This window comes from Littorina saxatilis, linkage group LG9, assembly GCF_037325665.1.
Source record: "Littorina saxatilis isolate snail1 linkage group LG9, US_GU_Lsax_2.0, whole genome shotgun sequence".
Classification (NCBI taxonomy): Eukaryota; Metazoa; Mollusca; class Gastropoda; order Littorinimorpha; family Littorinidae; genus Littorina; species Littorina saxatilis.
Genome location: NC_090253.1, coordinates 13,365,827 through 13,386,281, shown reverse-complemented (window position 1 = coordinate 13,386,281; position 20,455 = coordinate 13,365,827). Strand labels below are relative to the sequence as shown.

The window sequence follows — 20,455 nt, the reverse complement described above, 5'->3', positions numbered from 1 at the left end:
TTACTTTTTTTTCTAATGTGTACAAATTAAACCTACTTGACAGGGAAATAAGTGTGCGACTCGGGCGCTTTCGCTTTCATTGCGTTTTCTGCACTCGTTTTCTTGTTTTTTTTGTGGGTTTTTTTTGACAAATGTAATAAAAAGTTATAGGGTCGGCCCCTAAAAATAGGGTAGGTCGGGTTACCGTAACCACACCTATTTTTTTTTTAGGCCTTACCGAGCGGTCGGCCGGGTGATTCGAACCCACGACCTTCCGCTTAGAATGTCGGCGTTGTCTCCACTAGCAGCTTACCACTTGGCCATTGCGCACGTCATCAAGGGGACAAAAAGGCATACTTCGGGGACCACAAAGAACACACTAAGGTAAAGAGTGAGAAAAAAACGAAGAACTAAGGACACAATGGGACAAGCTGACTGAAAACAAAACTGCTCCCACCCGGCTCAATCATTGACTTACCTCATCTCTTCTCGACTTCTTTTCTCTCTTCAGGTATTGCTCCTCACACTGACACCCCCTCCACACCTCCGCTACCTCGATCTACCCTTCGTCCCTCTTCCCTAAATATTGACTTACCTCATCTCCTTTCGGCTTCTTTTTCTCATCAGATATCCACCCCCCACGGGTTAGGGGGAAGAATTTACCCGATGCTCCCCAGCACGTCGTAAGAGGCGACTAACGGATTCTGTTTCTCCTTTTACCCTTGTTGAGTGTTTCTTGTATAGAATATAGTCAATGTTTGTAAAGATTTTAGTCAAGCAGTATGTAAGAAATGTTAAGTCCTTTGTACTGGAAACTTGCATTCTCCCAGTGAGGTAATATATTGTACTACATTGCAAGCCCCTGGAGCAATTTTTTTATTAGTGCTTTTGTGAACAAGAAACAATTAACAAGTGGCTCTATCCCATCTCCCACCCTTTTCCCGTCGCGATATAACCTTCGTGGTTGAAAACGACGTTAAACACCAAATAAAGAAAATCAGATATCCGCTCTCTACCCAGCCAACACCCACCTTCTCCATCTCTCCCCTCAATCCCACCCCAGCCCTCCGCTCACCCTAACCCTCCTCCTTTCCAACCACCCACCCCCGGCCCCCACAGGTGCTCAACAGGTAGCTAAGGGGGGGGGGGGGGGACAAAGGGAACAGGTGAGAAGAAAAACACAATCATCAGCACTGTGTTCCCAGGCCCCTCACCGGGTTCTCACCCAGACACACGGCAAGATGTCGCGATTTGGAAGGGGGTGGGGTGGGGGGGGGGAGGTTTGGATGGATGGGGGAGGGGGATTATAATGGGTAGCTGGGTAAAACCCGAACCAGCGCTGACTGCTCTAGCTTTCCTTCAGTCCGTACTGCGCATGAATGACATTGCTGTACGGGTGGCGCTCAGTTTCGGTTGGAGTCGAGGGTACAGGCGCACTCCATTTGTATTGGGGCGGTGGTGGTTGATATTGGAAAGCGGGGGGAGGGGTGGTAGTTCGGAGAGTGGATTGTTGGGGATTACATATATAAACTACATGAATAATTTACTGAAATCAACCTCAGTTATTAGCAATTTAACATGTTTATATTGCAGACTATAAGCAACCCAACACACTGTTTAAAATTCCTGTCTGTGCCGCACGGCATCTTGTCATTATTTTTCTGAACGAGTAAAATCACTCAAATGCTCGATACTCAGAACAAAGATCGAGCGTGTGCCTGCTTTCTCGGTTTAACACGGATATCTGGTTAGAGAGAAGCTGAACTCGGTTTCGTTGAGCGGTTGGTGTTCGGTTATTGTGGGCTGGGTAAGTGGTTGGATGGTTCTGAGTTGAAGTTGCAAGTAGGTGTCGAAAACCTTTAAACCTGAACTTGAAAAATGTCCAGACTTCGGAGTTAGAAATACCTTGAATATCTGTCACACAAACGGTTGTCTATCTGTCACACAAACGGTTGTCACGTCTTGCTGAACGTCATTGTCACACACACACACACCGCACACACACACACATAAACACACACACACACACACCGCGCACACACACACACACACTCACACACACACACACACACACTCACACACACACACACACACACACACACACACTCACACACACACACACACACACTCACACACACACACACACACACACACACACACACACACACACACACACACACACTACACACACATACACATACACACACGCCATAACTTTCCCTTTACGAATGTTCAAGAAACTGAAGAAACATTCACGAGGACAGGAAATAATAATGAATGAAATGAAAGGCAGCCCGAAGTATGCACTGAAACGAGGGTCCGGAAGAGGTACGTAGCTAAAAGACAGGGTTTTTAATTTCACTTCTTAAAGGCCCTCTACCGTAAGAAGCAAACACTACAAAATCTTTTAAATAAACATTAATAAAACAAAAACAAACCAAGAAAGAAATAAATAAAAAGAAAGGGGGTGGGTTCAGTACGGGATTTGTACAAAAAGCAAAGCCTCAAAAATGTTTGTTTTCAGTTGAGAGAAGCTAGCTGGGTCCATATACATTTCAGCAATTTTCAGAAGTTTTCGACATTTGTTAGCTTCACTTTTCCCCCACCCACCACGAAACAATCACCATATAATTACACTTCTTTTTTCCCCCTGTAACGTATTCACATTTTCGTTTAACATTGAGGCACACCCCTCGCTAGTGACAGGCCTATAATGTCACATGCTAAAGTTTGACACACTAAAAGCAAGGGTATTCACTCTTTCCGGCACAACCCATACAAACCCGACAGAGTTATTTTTTTTTTATTTTTTTATTATTCTCTTTATTTATATAGCGCCTTATCCGAAGTTCAAAGCGCTTTATGCCGTGTGAGATGGAATTTTTTACACAATATATCACGCATTCACATCGACCAGCAAACCTCAAGCCTGTTAGGCGAATGTTCACCTTTCGCGGCCTTTATTCCAAGTCACACGGGTATTTGATGGACATTTTTATCTATGCCTATACAATTTTGCCAGGAAAGACCCTTTTGTCAATCGTGGGATCTTTAACGTGCACACCCCAATATAGTGTACACGAAGGGACCTCGGTTTTTCGTCTCATCCGAAAGACTAGCACTTGAACCCACCATCTAGGTTAGGAAAGGGAGGAGAAAATAGCGGCCCGACCCAGGGTCGAACACGCAACCTCTCGATTCCGAGCGCAAGTGCGTTACCACTCGGCCACCCAGACCACATTTCCGAACATCGTCTGTTGACAGGACGGGTCCTTTAAACGGGTTGCACGCACGAGGCACAGAAACATCTCACTGTGGTTGTACATACGGCACACTTGAAGGACAAAGGATACCCTCGTCTTAGAAGCGGCCTACCTGGGAGATGGCAGTATTTGAAGAGAGAGATATGAATATATACCTTACTCCGTTAGATGCCTATCTCGCGAGCCAGATTGTGAATGGGTTGCTTCTGAGTTTAGAAGTTTGTATGGGTGATACTTGAGTACAGGATTGTACGAGTTAAGTCGGAACTTGTGCAGAAGTAAGAGAGAGAGAGAGAGTGTGTGTACAGAAGCAACTATACTCGTGTGCACTTGCTCCGATGCTATGACGCGTGTGCAAGCAAGCATGTTGGAAGATACACGTTCCGGTCCTCAAACTTAACAAGAAGAGCAAACGCTCGATCGAGTCACTTTCGCAGTTCTGAATATTATATGAGGCATCAGATGGACAGGAAGAAATTGCTATTCACAACACAATGAGTCACGTTCACATAAAATTTGAGCCCGGTCACTTTTATAGTTTCCGAGAAAAGCCCAACGTTAAGTTGTGTGTTGCCGAACAGAAAAGGCTAGTTATCTCCCTTGTTTTTCTGATAACGTTCGTAAAAGGCTACAGATGTAAATACTTTGATGTAAAGAATAATCCTACAAAGTTTCAATCACATCCGATGAACTTTGTCAAAGATATAAAATGTCTAATTTTTCCTTTGACGCTGACCTGTGACCTTGAAAAAGGTCAAAGGTCAACGAAACCATCGTTAAAGTGTAGAGGTCATTGGAGGTCACGACTAAACAAAATATGAGCCGGATCGCTTTGATAGTTTCCGAGAAAAGTCCAACGTTAAGGTGGTGTCTACGGACGGCCGGCCGGCCGGACGGCCGGCCGGACAGACTAACACTGACCGATTACATAGAGTCACTTTTTCTCAAGTGACTCAAAAACTAACATGCATATGTGCACGTCCTAGATACTGGGAAATACTATGGGTTGTCAACTTTGAATGACTGTCACAATATCTCTGAGCAATGGATGACAAAGGGGATGCTTTGATGTCAAAGGGGATGGATTTGACTTACTGTAACAACCAAGTTTGGGTTTCCAAACATTGCTGTGGGTTTTAAACGATTTAATTTTTAGCCAAAATGCCCCCAAAACAGCACCTAAAACTGGGACAAAAATACACCAGTCTGTGTTGCAGCTGTACATAATGGAGAATAAAGCTCTGTGAATTTTATTGTGATGTTTATGGGTCAGCTGAAGGATTATTCTCGACATACACACTCAAGAATTACATCTATTTTTCTTCTTCTGGGAGTTTGATCGGCAAAGAAAACACGTAATCGTGGGTTACCGTCGTTTCCGGTTTCAACTTCATCAAAAAATGCGATCTGCTGAACAAAGGAAACCTCAAAGTTATTCAAAGTCATTATTTATTTATTTCAACAACATTTAGGTTTTCAAAACACAGCACTACGGTAGGAAACAAATTTATTTCAGCTTATAATCGCGCTTGAATGTACCCCACCCTTGTTTCGTTTCCATCTGTAACCCACGAAAGCATGGCCACAGCAGACGACAAATCCCGCATTGCCTATCACACACGCGTTGTGAGATCGCGGGAACACCGTCGAAAGTTCCATTCATGACGCTTGACCCGGTCATGTGAATAGACAATGAGAATTTATCCACCCAATCGTATTCGTTTCCGGTTTTTGAGACGTAACTCACGACAGACCACGCTGTATCTTTACTGTTTGAGACCTGTAAAATCTTTTTTGACAATTGTAGCATATATTCATCGACGAATTTTGCGATATTTTGCTGATTAAAGCTTGATCTGGTGCAAAGTTTGAGCAGCACATGTGTTCTCATGATCGGCGCCATTATGAAATTTTCGATTCTTCTGCAACGCACGATCGACAATCGATTAATTCTCTCATTTAGGATTGTCGCTTATGGAAACTTGAAAATTTCAAACTTTCATGTATGCATAGTTATTTATCTATGTAGTCCACATGCAATAATCAAGTTTTAGTTCTTTTCTTTGGAAATAAAAGACATTACGAACTATGGTTTCCATGAAACTCACGACAGTATTATCTCTATACACATAAACCCAGTGAGCACAGATCGAAAACTTTTTGCTCACTTAAATCTTTCTATCATGTATTAAAACCCAAAAGGGTGCCCAAAACGCTAGTTGCTACATTTGACCTACAAAAAAAACTTTTGCGCCTGGACATTGCGTGGGTTACGGTTTCCACTTTCTACTTCGATCTAGTTAACTTATGGAAACTTGTAATTTCAAACTTTCATGTTTGCATATTTATTTATCAATGTTGTCCACATGCAAATTGCAATAATCAAGTTTTAGTTCTTTTCTTTGGAAATAAAAGACATTACAAACTATGGTTTCCATGTAACTCACAACAGTATTATCTCTATACACATAAACCCAGTGAGCACAGATCGAAAACTTTTTGCTCACTTAAATCTTTCTATCATGTATTAAAACCCAAAAGGGTGCCCAAAAGGCTAGTTGCTACATTTGACCTACAAGAAAAACTTTTGCACCTGGAAATTGCGTGGGTTACGGTTTCCACTTTCTACTTCGATCTAGTTAACTTATGGAAACTTGTAATTTCAAACTTTCATGTTTGCATATTTATTTATCAATGGTGTCCACATGCCACATGCAATAACTGAGCTAAAGTTCTTTCCTGTGGGATATTGAAGCCTAAAGTGGAAACCATGTAACCCACGACATAGAGCGTACTGCATGTGTCTAATTGTCATTTCTAAAGAAACCCCGATATGAAAGGTCCTCTCTTTGACAGAAAAAGATACAGGCATGTCTTTTGCACTTAAAAAAGAGTATTTCACTCAATTCAGTCCTACTTTTTTTCCTGGTGTCCATGTCCCATAGTTGTGACCCAGTATCTAGGATGTGCACATATAATATCAAGGGTGCGTCACTGAAAAACAAAGCGCACGATATTTAACGCAAAAGTTAAAGTAAAGAGGTAAAAGCACTTCGTATTCACACCATCTTATCGCTCCTAACACTGATCTCAAGGCACATGAACGTCAAAAATGAACTGAGCTCAATGGAAAGAGTGTAAAGCCAATGTGTGTCTTCGAGTAGTCATGCAAATTACAGTAACATAGATAAACTCGTTGACACATTGTCCTAAAAGATAGAATTATATAGTCAAATACGGAAGAGCATATAGCACCAATGACGAGATGTAAGAAACAAAGGGGCGTAAGCGAGTTAAATATAGACAACAAGAGAAAGTTGAAATCAGTTATGCGGAACCCGTCTCCTGGCAGCTGAGAGAATAAAAACTATTGAAATAAACAAACGATTAATCTCCCTCAAAAAAGTATATTGTCGTCAGCTCATAAGTATCAGTTCCTCATCTTCAAGGCACTTTAACAGTAACTAGGCTAATATATGCACATGGTTTGTCATTCTTTCCTCCGACCATAATGGCCACGAGCTGACAATGTGTGAATGACGTCAGTGCATGTTTAGAGTATAACCTTTCTAATTTCTTTTCTTTATATGGTGTTTAACGTCGTTTTCAACCGTTCAAGGTTATATCGCGACGGACCTTTATAATACAGACAACGAATACCCGCAAGGTATATGATGCATTAGCGCTACTTAGTTCCAGCAGGAATAAATGGATGTAAAGTTAGCAGTCCTCTTATCTCGGTCCCTAGTTATTGTTATGCATGACCGCGCGTAAAATACTTAGCATACTCTGTCGGACTAAGTCAAAACACCTCAAACGAATCAGTCGAAGCCTAACAACAACAACAATAATAGAACAAAAGAGAGCGAACAAGGAGAAGCTGATAAAAAAAAGACATTCAAAGTATACTTAGCATCGGTTTTGTCTCTTTGCTTGTTAAAACTCCACGACTGCCACCCCCCCTCCCCCCCTGCAACACACCGTCACACATACCCCCCTTCCGAAAAAAGAAAATAGTTTCATTACTTGTCTATCAAATTACAGTCAAGTCTTACGCCTTTCGCGTCCTGGGCACTTGTCTATCAAATTACAGTCAAGTCTTACGCCTTTCACGTCCCGGGCACTTGTCTATCAAATTACAGTCAAGTCTTACGCCTTTCACGTCCTGGGCACTTGTCTATCAAATTACAGTCAAGTCTTACGCCTTTCACGTCCCGGGCACTTGTCTATCAAATTACAGTCAAGTCTTACGCCTCTCACGTCCTGGGCACTTGTCTATCAAATTACAGTCAAGTATTACGCCTTTCACGTCCTGGGCACTTGTCTATCAAATTACAGTCAAGTCTTACGCCTTTCACGTCCTGGGCACTTGTCTATCAAATTACAGTCAAGTCTTACGCCTTTCACGTCCTGGGCACTTGTCTATCAAATTACAGTCAAGTCTTACGCCTTTCACGTCCTGGGCACCCAAAACCAATAGACCTCTCTTGCCTTGTAATTTATACACGATATTCAACTCCTAAAAGTGTTTTGCACGCGTGCTCCTTCGTTCTCTATAGGTACCTAAAATCCTTCTCTCGCTTCGTCGACCCTCTTCAGCCTCTCCCCCCTGGCTACACCCGACCCCTCCATTACACTCAGCCTCACAACAAGCCTACCACCCGGAAAATCACACCCTTAACAATTCGGGTACACAGCGAGCAGTGAACTGGAAGATTTCCTTACGTTCACCGGGTATGTCCATCCGACCCCGGTTGAATAGATGATGATGCTGTAACAGTCATTTAAAAAAAGAAAAAAAGAAAAAAAGATAAAGTCCTGGGTGTAGAAATTCAGGAGGAAAACCAGCGTGGGTGAGTGCAAAGGTTTGGTGCCTCCAGCTAAAACGGGTGCGTTTTTGTCAAAGCTTTGTGGATTTGGGGTGACGTGTCTTTGGTCAACCAAATAGAAGCATCGTAACAAGAGAGCGAGAGTTCACATTGTGAACAGAGTGTGTTATCCAGGGCATCGCTTTATTGTATATGTTCCGGTATTTTCAAGAACCGATTGAAATATGAAACTATCGCAAAAGGAATTGGGATCATTTGGTAGGTGTGGTTTAAAAATTACAATTCTAACAAAAATACCGCGGTTTGTAACCACTTCTATTTATAGCAGTTAAAGGCACAGTAAGCCTCCCGTAAACCATCACAGATACTGTCAGGCTTTTAAACACAGTACAAACACCCTTTCATTTAAACACTCACCGCTTGAGAACATCCTAGCTGCCCTCCGTAAAGAGCGAGCAATTTTCAAAGAATTTATTTTTGCGTGGTTTATCTTACCCCTGAGCCATCGTGAACCCGTGTGATCCAGTTTCCCTTTTTCACAATGCAGTCGTCACAATGCAATACAGTAGCACGTTATTATGTACCTCTGACTATGCACGAAACAAACGGCTGTGATTCACAAGAACTCTCGCGATGGCTTTTGACTGTTCAGAGGAACTGGCGACAGGCATAAAGTATTAAACCGTCGTCTGCTACGAGAACCACGACCTTGCGTGACACTGCTTCCGGGCGTTTCTTTTTTCAAACTTTCAAAACTTCGAATTGTATACCGATCTTGTCTTGATAAAAAAAAGAATTCTTCTATGATTTAAGAATGTTTATGTAACAAGCTGTCAATTTATTATTTAGATTTTAAAAGTTAGGTCTAGCGCCAAAACGCACCACGGTCCGATTGTCTCTGACACAATCCGCAAAATTAATTCTTTGAAAATTGCTCGCTCTTTACGTAGGGCACCTAGGGTGTTCCCGTTTGGTGAGCTTTGAAATGGAAGGATATTTGTACTGTGTGTAAAAGCCTGACAGTATCTGTGATGGTTTACGGGAGGCGCACTGTGCCTTTAACTGGACTTCTGGCGTATTCGTGGGTGGGTAAAACGAGCCCTCCCCCCCCCCCAACACAAAAATTCAACAATATCTGGAAACGAACTCTAGTGGAGACTGTCCGGGCCAGGCTCCCCCTTTTATGACAATAGCCTGACCAGGTCACCTACCCCGCGGACATGCTCCGACCTTCCCCTCCCTTAACCCCTACCCTATACCCCCTGACTCCACCCGGTGTGATCTGGGGTGGTAAGCACACAAAAAGTCCACAACTTGGTGGGACCCAAGCACAGGTTCCGGCGGATTGTTCCTAATCTTAAGCAATTTCAATTTCAACCAATCCGGTTGGTTCCCACCCTGTTGGGCACTTTTTTTACTCACACCACTAGAAAAGGCCTTTTTCAAAGCAGACACCTTTCATGGGCGGACTGGCGTGGTCGTGGCGGAATCACTTCCTCTTGCTTTGTTCAACACGAAGACAAAGAGCTGTAGAAAAGTCTATGATGGCCGGCGAACTTCGAGTGCTTGTAAAAAGAACTAACATGAATGAAAAGAGATTGAGGACAGACAGGGCTGTGCGTTGAAGATGGCGAGAAATGGGTGAAGGGAGGAGAAAAATGGGAAGGGAGGGGGTGTTGGTGAGGGGTGGAGTACTGTATGTTTTGTCTTTGCTTTGACGATTTTTTTCATTTGAGAACAAAAACGAGGCATAAAAAAAATGTCCCGTGGGAAACGTCTGTAAATCCTCTACAGTGCCCTGAAGGCTAGGATACACAAATTAAGCTATTCATAGTACGCGAAGAAAACACACACACCCACACACACACACACACACACACACACACACACACACACACACACACACACACACACACACACACACACACACACACACACAGACCACCAAACTCGATTCAACTGATTTACAAGAAGATAATGCTCAACAAAGCTTGACGTCGACTGACAAACAACAACAACAACGACAACAACAATTACAACAACATTTGGTCCGAGAAAGTTTAGTCACGGTGCAACAACTTCTACATATCACAGAAACGAATCAGACACTCTTCAAATTCCAAGAACACATTCTTCAAACACTCCATTGTATGTGGCCTGTTTAGAGACACATCCCTTTACCTTTTCTTTGCAGAGTTCTACACCGGAAACCAGTATTTTTACATATACTTGAAAAGATCCTGATGTGTACAATTTCAACACTAATCGTGGACCTTCGAGGGTGTTGTAACAGGGTCAAGCATTCCTGCGGGTAGAGAATTGTTGTTTTTGCAGCAGTTCTCTCTCTCTCTCTCTCTCTCTCTCTGTCTCTCTCTCTCTCTGTCTCTGTCTGTGTCTCTCTGTCTCTCTCTCTGTCTCTCTCTCTCTCTCTCTCTCTCTCTCTCTCTCTCTCTCTCTCTCTCTCTCTCTCTGTTCATACGTGTGTGGGTGTTTGCGTGCGGGCTTGCATATATTATGCAACTGTACGCGAACATGTATGTACTAGATGAATACCCGCTTCGCCGGGTACGGCTGCGCCGGGAAGAAGTCGAGCCGAATACCCGGCTGCGCCGGGGACCCGGCATTTGCCGGCGCACCGCACGGAGGAAGGGAGATAAACGCGGCTGAAAACACTGGAGAAGATAAGGAAGAGTTACTGGGAATGGATCCAGAGAAAAACCAAAATCGGTTAAGCGCTGCGCGCTGAGAGCACGTGTTGAAATATCTCATCGATGAGGTTGTGTCCGGGGTGTACCTGAATACGGTCTCCAAATTTGAAAAAGATCCACCGAGAACTTTGGCCGTGCATCGCGGACACACACACACACACACACAGACAGACAGACAGAAGTCGTATATATATATAGATAGATGCCTGTCAATCATTTGTATGTGCATGTGTGCGTGTATATGTCAGTCCGTCTGTCTGTATTTACCCCTCTCTCCCCCTCTCTCACACACACACACACTCACACACACACACACACACACACACACACACACACACACACACACACACACACACACACACACTCACTCACTCACACACACACTGGCCTTTCAAACTACCAACCCCACTAGTGGCGGTCAAAGTGCACAGTCTGTTATCGGAATGAACTAAGCCTCCCCAGCCCCCACTCAGTGTCTGCACACAGAATAGCTCGAAGCGTGTCAAGACAAATTAATCACAGCGTGAAAATGACAAGTGACACTTCAATCCAGAGAGACAAGAATGATGGTGAATTATCTTACAACGAAAGAGCTGTGATTTCCAGCACTTCCATTTTTGTCTGAATGACAAGGTGGTGAATTATTCTAAAAGCAAGACCTGTGATTTCTCTCACTTCCATCCTGAATCCCAAGCAACGAGCTCGAGGTGGTGGATTATTCTAAACGAAATACCTGTGGTTTCCCCCACTTGCACCCTTGAAACAATGTCGTTTTAGCTTCGGACAGCTGTGCCATCACAACGGTCGGTTCCTTTGGGGCTACTCTTAAATTCTCATCCAAAAAATGTCAAAGCTTCGTCGAAGGGACAGTATGGTCTGATAGAATAAGAAAGGGAGAGATGAACAGAGACAAACAAACAGACAGACAGACTGGCAGACAGACAGACTGGCAGACAGACAGACTGACAGAGACGGGATTAGAGACAGAGAGATAGATAGAAAAACTGAGAAAGGGAAGAGAGAGACAAACACGCAACGACAAAGAGAAAGTGAGAGAGGCTCAGAAGTGAAGGATTAATTCTATAAAGATATCTGATTCACTTACGATGTACACACACAAAAAAGAAGAAGAACATATCTAAATAGAAAAAGATATATAATAAAGCACACATAATAAATAAAATAACAGAGAGAGAGAGAGAGAGAGAGAGAGAGAGAGAGAGAGAGACAGAGACAGAGAGACAGAGACAGAGAGACAGAGACAGAGACAGAGAGACAGAGACAGAGACAGAGAGAAACTGTCGAGCTTCACAGATGTCGTCGTTGGGTAGTTTTGGGTTTGTTTTACTACCATAGGAGGATTTTTGAACTGTAAATGCACTCAGCTGCAACAAAAACGCAAAACGAAGGCTGTGAGCTGCACTGTGCCTTTAAAAATAAAGGGCACAATAAAAAAACATCACAGTGTTGTAACCGAACCCTTTCAAAAAACACCACCAAAAACGCTGTCGACTACGATTGCTTGTCTCTGATGATAAATGTGCACGGATTTGTCAAACATTTTTTTCTGTCTCGCTCGAGTAAGTTTTCACAACACGAACTTAGCCATTATCCGGTAGTGAGAAAATCATTACCCAAACTCCCCATTATTCAGTCCCTTGGAGCAAGGTAAATACACATTCAGCTTGTTACACGGGCCGGGGCATATTTAGCTGTTCACATTTGAAAACAGTGGATTTACTGCAGCTTCCAATTATTGCAATTTGAAAGGCAGGTAAAGTCTGCAGACTGTGGGCCAGTTAATCAAAGAAGAGATAGAAGAAACGTCGCCTATGAAATTTTACTCAGTTATATCATAGTCAGCAGTGCAAATCTTAGCTGGGGCCGCAGGGCCTGTCGCAGAACCCTGATAGCTTGTCGCAAGGGCATTTACTTGAACACTGCGAGATGGAGAGGAATAAGCCAGATAAAAACATGATCAGTTTGTCGCAAAATCCTCCGCATTGCAAACATGTTCCCCAAAACTGAGCCAGAGACCGTCAACGGTGTCTGACTGAGCCACTATAGTGCCCAGTCGTCCTGTGGGAGAAATTGCGACACGCAAGTGAAAGTTCACCCCCCCCCCCAAAAAAAAATTATAAAAAAAAGAAGCGAATCGCAACTGTTTTATACAAGGGAACAACGGTGAATCGGTCAGTGATGAGACCGCATGTTCGAAAAAGGCTAGGATTATAATTATTAAAATGTGCTTCTCAAGGTAAGGCAGATGGGGGTCCAGGGGGGGAAAGGAAGCCTCTCCTTGAACGAAAAAGGTAAATTCGACAGCAAGCTGTACATGCAATGAAGAATTGATCCAGATGCAACCCCCCTCCCTCCCCCACAAAAAAAAGCGTTTGGGAGGTACATGCTTAAGCCAGGGGGGGGGGGGGTTGCGCAACCCCTGTAACCCCCCCTCGTCCGGCCCTGCACACATAGTCGGGCACATGAACACCAAACTCGATTCACACACACACACACACATACATATACTGCTAAGCAAGCATACACGTACACACGCGAGCGTGCAGACAAACGATATGCACTGACAAAAGAACCGAACGAAAACACGAACACCTCAGTGTACACTCAACATTCTGTCTCTCCCCCACACACACCCTCACCCCCCCCCCACACACACACACACACACACCCCCTTGTCTACTCTCCGGCCAACCCCCCGTGTCAAAGTCTAAAAAGAGATGTAAAAAACCTTGCCCGTTCTATCAATGGTCAGTGAGATCTAATTGCCAAATATTTACTGCGGATCTGCCACCGAGGCCACCGTCGTTTGACACGTTTGTCGCCCAAACACGGAATATGGATCCCTGAACGTCTTGCTATCAAGGGTCACGTGTTCTGGGCGATGATTTGTAACAATGACAAAACGCGAATCAAATGCCAATTCAACAACCTTCAGTCAAATAAAACTTTAACTTGCCATTCCAATCTGTTTTGAAGGGCACCGTCCACACTTATTTTGTTCTTTTTACATTTAGTCAAGTTTTGACTACATGTTTTAACATAGAGGGGGGAATCGAGACGAGGGTCGTGGTGTATGTGTGTCTGTCTGTCTGTCTGTCTGTGTGTGTGTGTGTAGAGCGATTCAGACTAAACTACTGGACCGATCTTTATGAAATTTGACATGAGAGTTCCTGGGTATGATATCCTCAGACGGTTTTTTCATTTTTTTGATAAATGTCTTTGATGACGTCATATCCGGCTTTTCGTGAAAGTTGAGGCGGCACTGTCACGCTCTCATTTTTCAACCGAATTGGTTGAAATTTTGGTCAAGTAATCTCCGACGAAGCCCGGACTTCGGCATTGCATTTCAACTTGGTGGCTTAAAAATTAATTAATGACTTTTGTCATTAAAAATCTGAAAATTGTAAAAAAAAATATTTTTTTTATAAAACGATCCAAATTTACGTTAATCTTATTCTCCATCATTTTCTGATTCCAAAAACATATAAATATGTTATATTTGGATTAGCGGCCCTATGCTCAACAGGGAGTCTACAGGAATAAGTCAAGTAAGTCATATTTGGATTAAAAACAAGCTCTGAAAATTAAAAATATAAAAATTATGATCAAAATTAAATTTTCGAAATCAATTTAAAAACACTTTCATCTTATTCCTTGTCGGTTCCTGATTCCAAAAACATATAGATATGATATGTTTGGATTGAAAACACGCTCAGAAAGTTAAAACGAAGAGAGGTACAGAAAAGCGTGCTATCCTTCTCAGCGCAACTACTACCCCGCTCTTCTTGTCAATTTCACTGCCTTTGCCATGAGCGGTGGACTGACGATGCTACGAGTATACGGTCTTGCTGCGTTGCATTGCGTTCAGTTTCATTCTGTGAGTTCGACAGCTACTTGACTAAATGTTGTATTTTCGCCTTACGCGACTTGTCTTCTTCTTTCGCTTATTTTTGGGCAAACCCCCCCCCCCCTTCTCGTCCTCCATTTTCTTCTTCTTTTAACATAGAGGGGGGAATCGAGATGAGGGTCATGGTGTATGTGTGTGTGTGTGTGTGTGTGTCTGTCTGTGTGTGTGTGTCTGTCTGTGTGTGTGTGTAGAGCGATTCAGACTAAACTAGCTACTGGGCCGATCTTTATGAAATTTGACATGAGAGTTCCTGGGTATGATATCCCCGGACGTTTTTGTTTTTTTTCGATAAATACCTTTGATGACGTCATATCCGGGTTTTTTTAAAAGTTGAGGCGGCACTGTCACACCCTCATTTTTCAATTAAATTGATTGACATTTTGGCAAAGCAATCTTCGACGAAGGCCGGGGTTTGGTATTGCATTTCAGCTTGGTGGCTTAAAAACTAATGAGTGAGTTTGGTCATTAAAAATCGGAAACTTGTAATTAAAATTATTTTTTTATTAAACGATCCAAAAATAATTTCATCTTATTCTTCGTCATTTTCTGATTCCAAAAACATATACATCTATATATATATATGACTAGTGTCTGTGTGTCTGTCTGTCTGTGTGTCTGTCTGTCTGTGTGTCTGTGCGCGATGCGCGGCCAAGGTTCTCGATGGATCTGTTTCAAATTTGTGATCATATTCAGGTACACCCTGGACACAACCTGGTCGATGAGATATTTCAACACGTGCTCTCAGCGCGCAGCGCTGTGCGCGCTGAACCGATTTTGGTTTTTTTTGGTCTGGATCCACTACCAGTAACTCTTCCTTATCTTCTCCAGTGTTTTCAGCCGCGATTATCTCCCTTCCTCCGTGTGGCGTCAATCCATATTCCCGTTACTTCGTTACTATTTTTAGAAGGTCACTGCACGTTACTATTTTTAGAAGGTCTCCAGTGTTTTGCGCGTTTATCTCCTTTCCTTCGTGCGCCGGCTTCCCGGCAAAGCCGGGTCCCAGGCGCAGCCTGGTATTCGGCTCTACTTCTTCCCGGCGAAGCCGGTACCCGGCGATGCGGGTAATCATCTAGTATGTTATATTTGGATTAAAAACAAAATTAAAAATATAAAAATCATGATCAAAATTAAATTTCCGAAATCGATTTAAAAACTATTTCATCTTATTCCTTGTCGGTTCCTGATTCCAAAAACATATAGATATATGTTTGGATTAAAAACACGCTCAGAAAGTTAAAACGAAGAGAGGTACAGTAAAGCGTGCTATGAAGCGCAGCGCAACCGCTGCCACGCCAAACAGGCTCGTCACTTTCACTGCCTTTTGCACTAGCGGCGGACTACGTTCAGTTTCATTCTGTGAGTTCCACAGCTTGACTAAATGTAGTAATTTCGCCTTACGCGATTTGTTGTTTTATGTTATTGTTTCTGCTCATTCAAATCTTGAGCATAACAAGGCTGGACGCTACCAAGGTTTAGCAGCACTTTACACAAAACACGCGGAACTAATGTTTCAATTCTATTGTTCGGTCAAAAGTTTCAAACAAAACACGACGCTACAATTAACATTCAATCTAAGTTTGAAACAACCCCAATCTGTGTAAAACCACTGGTTGCTGAATATGCAACGCTATCGACACCACCAAAAGCCCCCCCCCCTCCCCCCCTTCCCCGCCCTCTTGGCCTACCCCCCCCCCCCCCCCCCCAAATCAAACCCTCGCCTCCCTTCGCGTTATCTCCGTAAGGGTATCAAGATACACGCGGGGGTAACTGTGACCATAAAATGTAACTTGTCAGATAACAATGAGTTTTGCGTGAGAACCACACTGTTCTGCTTGTCAACAACCCAAAAGCGCAACAGGATGAAGAGATGGGATTAAAAGAAAGGCCCGGATTAAAAGAAAAACTTTAACATGCTCCACCCTGCGATTTGTTTTTGTTGGTGAGGGGGGGGGGGGGGGGGGGGGGGAGAGTGTCTATACATTTATTTTACGGGTTAAAGGTCTGAATTGAATGGGTGTGAAATTGTTATTGCTCTAAGAATATATCGCTGAAAATATCTCTTGCGCGAGCGCGCGTGTCATGAAGGGGAGGGTGTCAGTTGTCAGTGGAAGGGTCAGCCCTGAATGAAGTACGCAGGTTGTTGTGTGTGTGTGTGTGTTTGTGTGTTTGCGTGCGTGCGTGCGTGCGTGCGTGAGTTTTGACATGTGTCTGAGACGATCAAAATTACAACGATTACACTGTAAATTTAATTGGCTAGTATAACGCACGCGAAGTCTGATTATGATTAAGTATACAATAACACGAGTGGCGACAAAAATCATGTTCCCAATGATGACCGGGCCAATGATAGGGAAGACGACAACGGCAACGACAATGAAGAGGTAAATGATGATGACAATGACGACTGCGATGATGGATAACAGATTTTTTTTAAGAACAACAATAGCAACATACCTGGTGATGAGTCTAGTTGACTGGAGTCTTTGTTTTGTCGGAGGGATGTAGCTAGCACACCTGAGGTCTGCATCACCAGGTAAATGCAAACCGTAACGCAGAACCGTAACTCCATCCTCCTCATCTGCTGCACACACATACAAACCCACGAACACCCTATAAACTTTTGACAGCGGATCGATTAATGCCACAATAAGGCCTAAAAAAAAATAGGTGTGGTTACGGTAACCCGACCTACCCTATTTTGTGGGGCCGACCCTATAACTTTTTATTACATTTGTCAACAAAATACACACAAAAACAAGTAAACGAGTGCAGAAAACGCAATGAAAGCGAAAGCGCCCGAGTCGCACACTTATTTCCCTGTCAAGTAGGTTTAATTTGTACACATTAGAAAAAAAAGTTTAAACAAAAAAGTGATTGCCTACCTTCCTGGGGCTATGTTACCGTAACCACACCTATTTTTTGGGCCTAAGAAAAAAAACAAGGATAGGGAAGAATAAACAGTTTTATAAACCTACAATGCTCATAGTTGGTACGTAGCTACAAAGTTTACAGTTTCTTCTGCAGGAAATGAAAAAGACTGGTTTTCGTCTCAATATCATCGACTACGTCAGGGGAAAAAAAGACTTCTCAGCTTCAGTTATGACCAATAAACGTGTTTTTAAAAAACAACACAGCACAGAATTAACAAAACTGAGACTGCTACTGAATATAAATCTACAAAGCGAAACAAGAGTGATGTTGATAGATAAACAGTAAACGTTTAAGAGCGAAACGTAAAAGACGAAGCAAAACAAATTGCATCACTCCAATTTAGAGTTTGATGAATATCAGAATAACTAGTAATTAGTACGCAGTACGGATGTAAGACGAATACGACCGTGACTGTATGTATGGTGATCGAACATAATTGCTGCAGTGTACGTGGAATCTTAATCGGCAGTCTTAAAATCTACAATGAGCATCAGCAGTATATTCATCCAAAAATGATCCGCTTTTTTTGAGACACAGACTATAAACTTTGCCATGATATAGCGGAATAAAACAGCAGTAAGCCTGTATCAGTGTATGGAAAGTTTGTTTTTTTCTCCAAATTCCATCCAGTATTTACCATATCTGAATCACTGGATATTGTTTGCTTCCAACTTGATTTAAAATACACAATAAAAATCTAAATGGCAAAGAAAACACGCAATTGCATGACAAAAGTCGCGAGAAACCAAAACAATAACACTGCTCGCCAACCTTGCATCAAAATCTGCGTCCTTTGGAAGGGGGAGCAAAGGGGACCTGTCAAACAGCAGACAACGAAAGCGGTTTGATCAGGGCCTGGAAACTGTCCTTTTTTCCTGAGATTTTTGTGCCCCTGTCACCTGTCGGGCCTTTGAACACGGCCGTTTGCGCTCACGTCTGCTACCTTCTGCATACAAACCGAGGTCCGGGGTCACACATCCGGTCTCTTCCCAAAGCCACACTGACAGATCCAAACAGTGACACCGTCACAAACTGGAAGGGAACCTCGGCGAGCTGTTTCGTTCACTTCGTCCACACAGCCCAAACTTTGTCGATTGCTTTGGGATCAAACTATCAAACCCGAGAAAAGTGTTCGTCTTCTGCTCTCTTCGCACCACCCCTGCAGCCTAAACTCGACATTTACGAGAACTGCTGCGGCCGCCGGGAGTAAAAAGTTGAGAAGTCGGTTGGCGTGCTTGCGTTTCGGAGACAACCGAAGCACGACTGAGACCATGCGCTTTTTAAATGTCTGTGCGAAACGTCGCGTGGTACACTCCACCCGGGGTGTACCGGGAATACTAGGCCCATCCCCCTTTTCTACCGATTGGTTAGACTTCGGGAGGATTGAGTTTTGGAAGAATATCCATGTGTAACTGCGCCTTTTGTTACGCAGATTTTTTTCTTTTCTTTTGCAGTGTCGTTAGATGACCGTTCGTAGGTCAGCTAGAACTCTCTTATAGCATCTAGCCACCATCACCGCTATACTCTTCAATCCCTCGCACAAACAAGGGAACTGGTGTTCTGAAACTTTGACTTCATATTCATAGCCTACGTGTCTACTCAGTCGTGGGGGGGGGGGGGGGGGGGTGTCTGAGGTGGTGCATTGCAATCTGAGGGTGAAAGAGAGTGTGTGTGTGTGTGTGTGGGTGGGGGGGGGAAAGAATGTGTGTGTGTGTGTTACCGTGGCTGTGTGTGCGCGCACGTGTGTGTGCGCGCGCGCGCACTAAGCTTGTGTGTGTGAGAGAGAAAGAGAGCCAGAGAGTGATCGTGCGCCAACAGAGAGAGAGACTAAGACAGAGAGAGAGAAACGGATTGCATGAATTTTATATTGAGTGAACTCGGAAGACATTTTCGGAGTTATCTGGGGATTTGAACCTTAAAAACATCGATGAGAAACATCAATTTGTCGTGAGTTAGACACAGTCAAAGACACAGAGAGAGAGAGAGAGAGAGAGAGAGAGAGGAGAGAGAGAGAGAGAGAAAGAGAGAGAGAGAGAGAGACTTAAAGTACACGCGTGCATACACACACGCCACTGACAGAGATCGAGACACACACGCTTGTTGCCCCCCCTCCCCCCCCCCCCCCCATTCATGTTACAAACACCAACACTGGAGTGAGGGGAAGCCGGAGATTAGTAGAAAGTAGGTGACAGGCAGGTAACAAAACTGACACCACTCTTTTTTATATTTAGTCAAGTTTTGACTAAATGTTTTAACATAGAGGGGGGAATCGAGACGAGGGTCGTGGTGTATGTGTGTGTGTCTGTGTGTGTGTGTAGAGCGATTCAGACTAAACTACTGGACCGATCTTTATGAAATTTGACATGAGAGTTCCTGGGTATGATATCCTCAGACGTTTTTTTCATTTTTTTTTTATAAATGTCTTTGATGACGTCATATCCGGCTTTTCGTGAAAGTTGAGGCGGCACTGTCACGCTCTCATTTTTCAACCAAATTGGTTGAAATTTTGGTCAAGTAATCTTCGACGAAGCCCGAACTTCGGTATTGCATTTCAGCTTGGTGGCTTAAAAATTAATTAATGACTTTGGTCATTAAAAGTCTGAAAATTGTAAAAAAAATAATTTTTTTATAAAACGATCCAAATTTACGTTCATCTTCTTCTCCATTATTTTCTGATTCCAAAAACATATAAATATGTTATATTTGGATTAAAAACAAGCTCTGAAAATTAAAAATATAAAAATTATGATCAAAATTAAATTTTCGAAATCAATTTAAAAACACTTTCATCTTATTCCTTGTCGGTTCCTGATTCCA

At 43.1% G+C, this 20,455-nt stretch overlaps 1 protein-coding gene across 2 annotated transcripts in view; it reads right to left on the bottom strand.

The window, feature by feature from the left end:
• Positions 1-18,913, bottom strand: part of LOC138975323 (fibroblast growth factor receptor 3-like) — a 50,814-nt gene extending 31,901 nt beyond the window's left edge. Inside the window, exons 1-2 of one of the 2 annotated variants that reach the window (XM_070347977.1) lie at positions 18,410-18,913; positions 17,162-17,288 (exon numbers count right to left, since the gene is read on the bottom strand). In XM_070347977.1, the coding sequence (XP_070204078.1) occupies positions 17,162-17,285 (124 nt within the window). In that variant the 5' untranslated portion in view covers positions 17,286-17,288; positions 18,410-18,913. The remainder of the gene's footprint in view (positions 1-17,161; positions 17,289-18,409) is intronic. The other variant, XM_070347978.1, reaches the window with a different exon arrangement.
• Between the last annotated feature and the right edge of the window lie 1,542 nt (positions 18,914-20,455).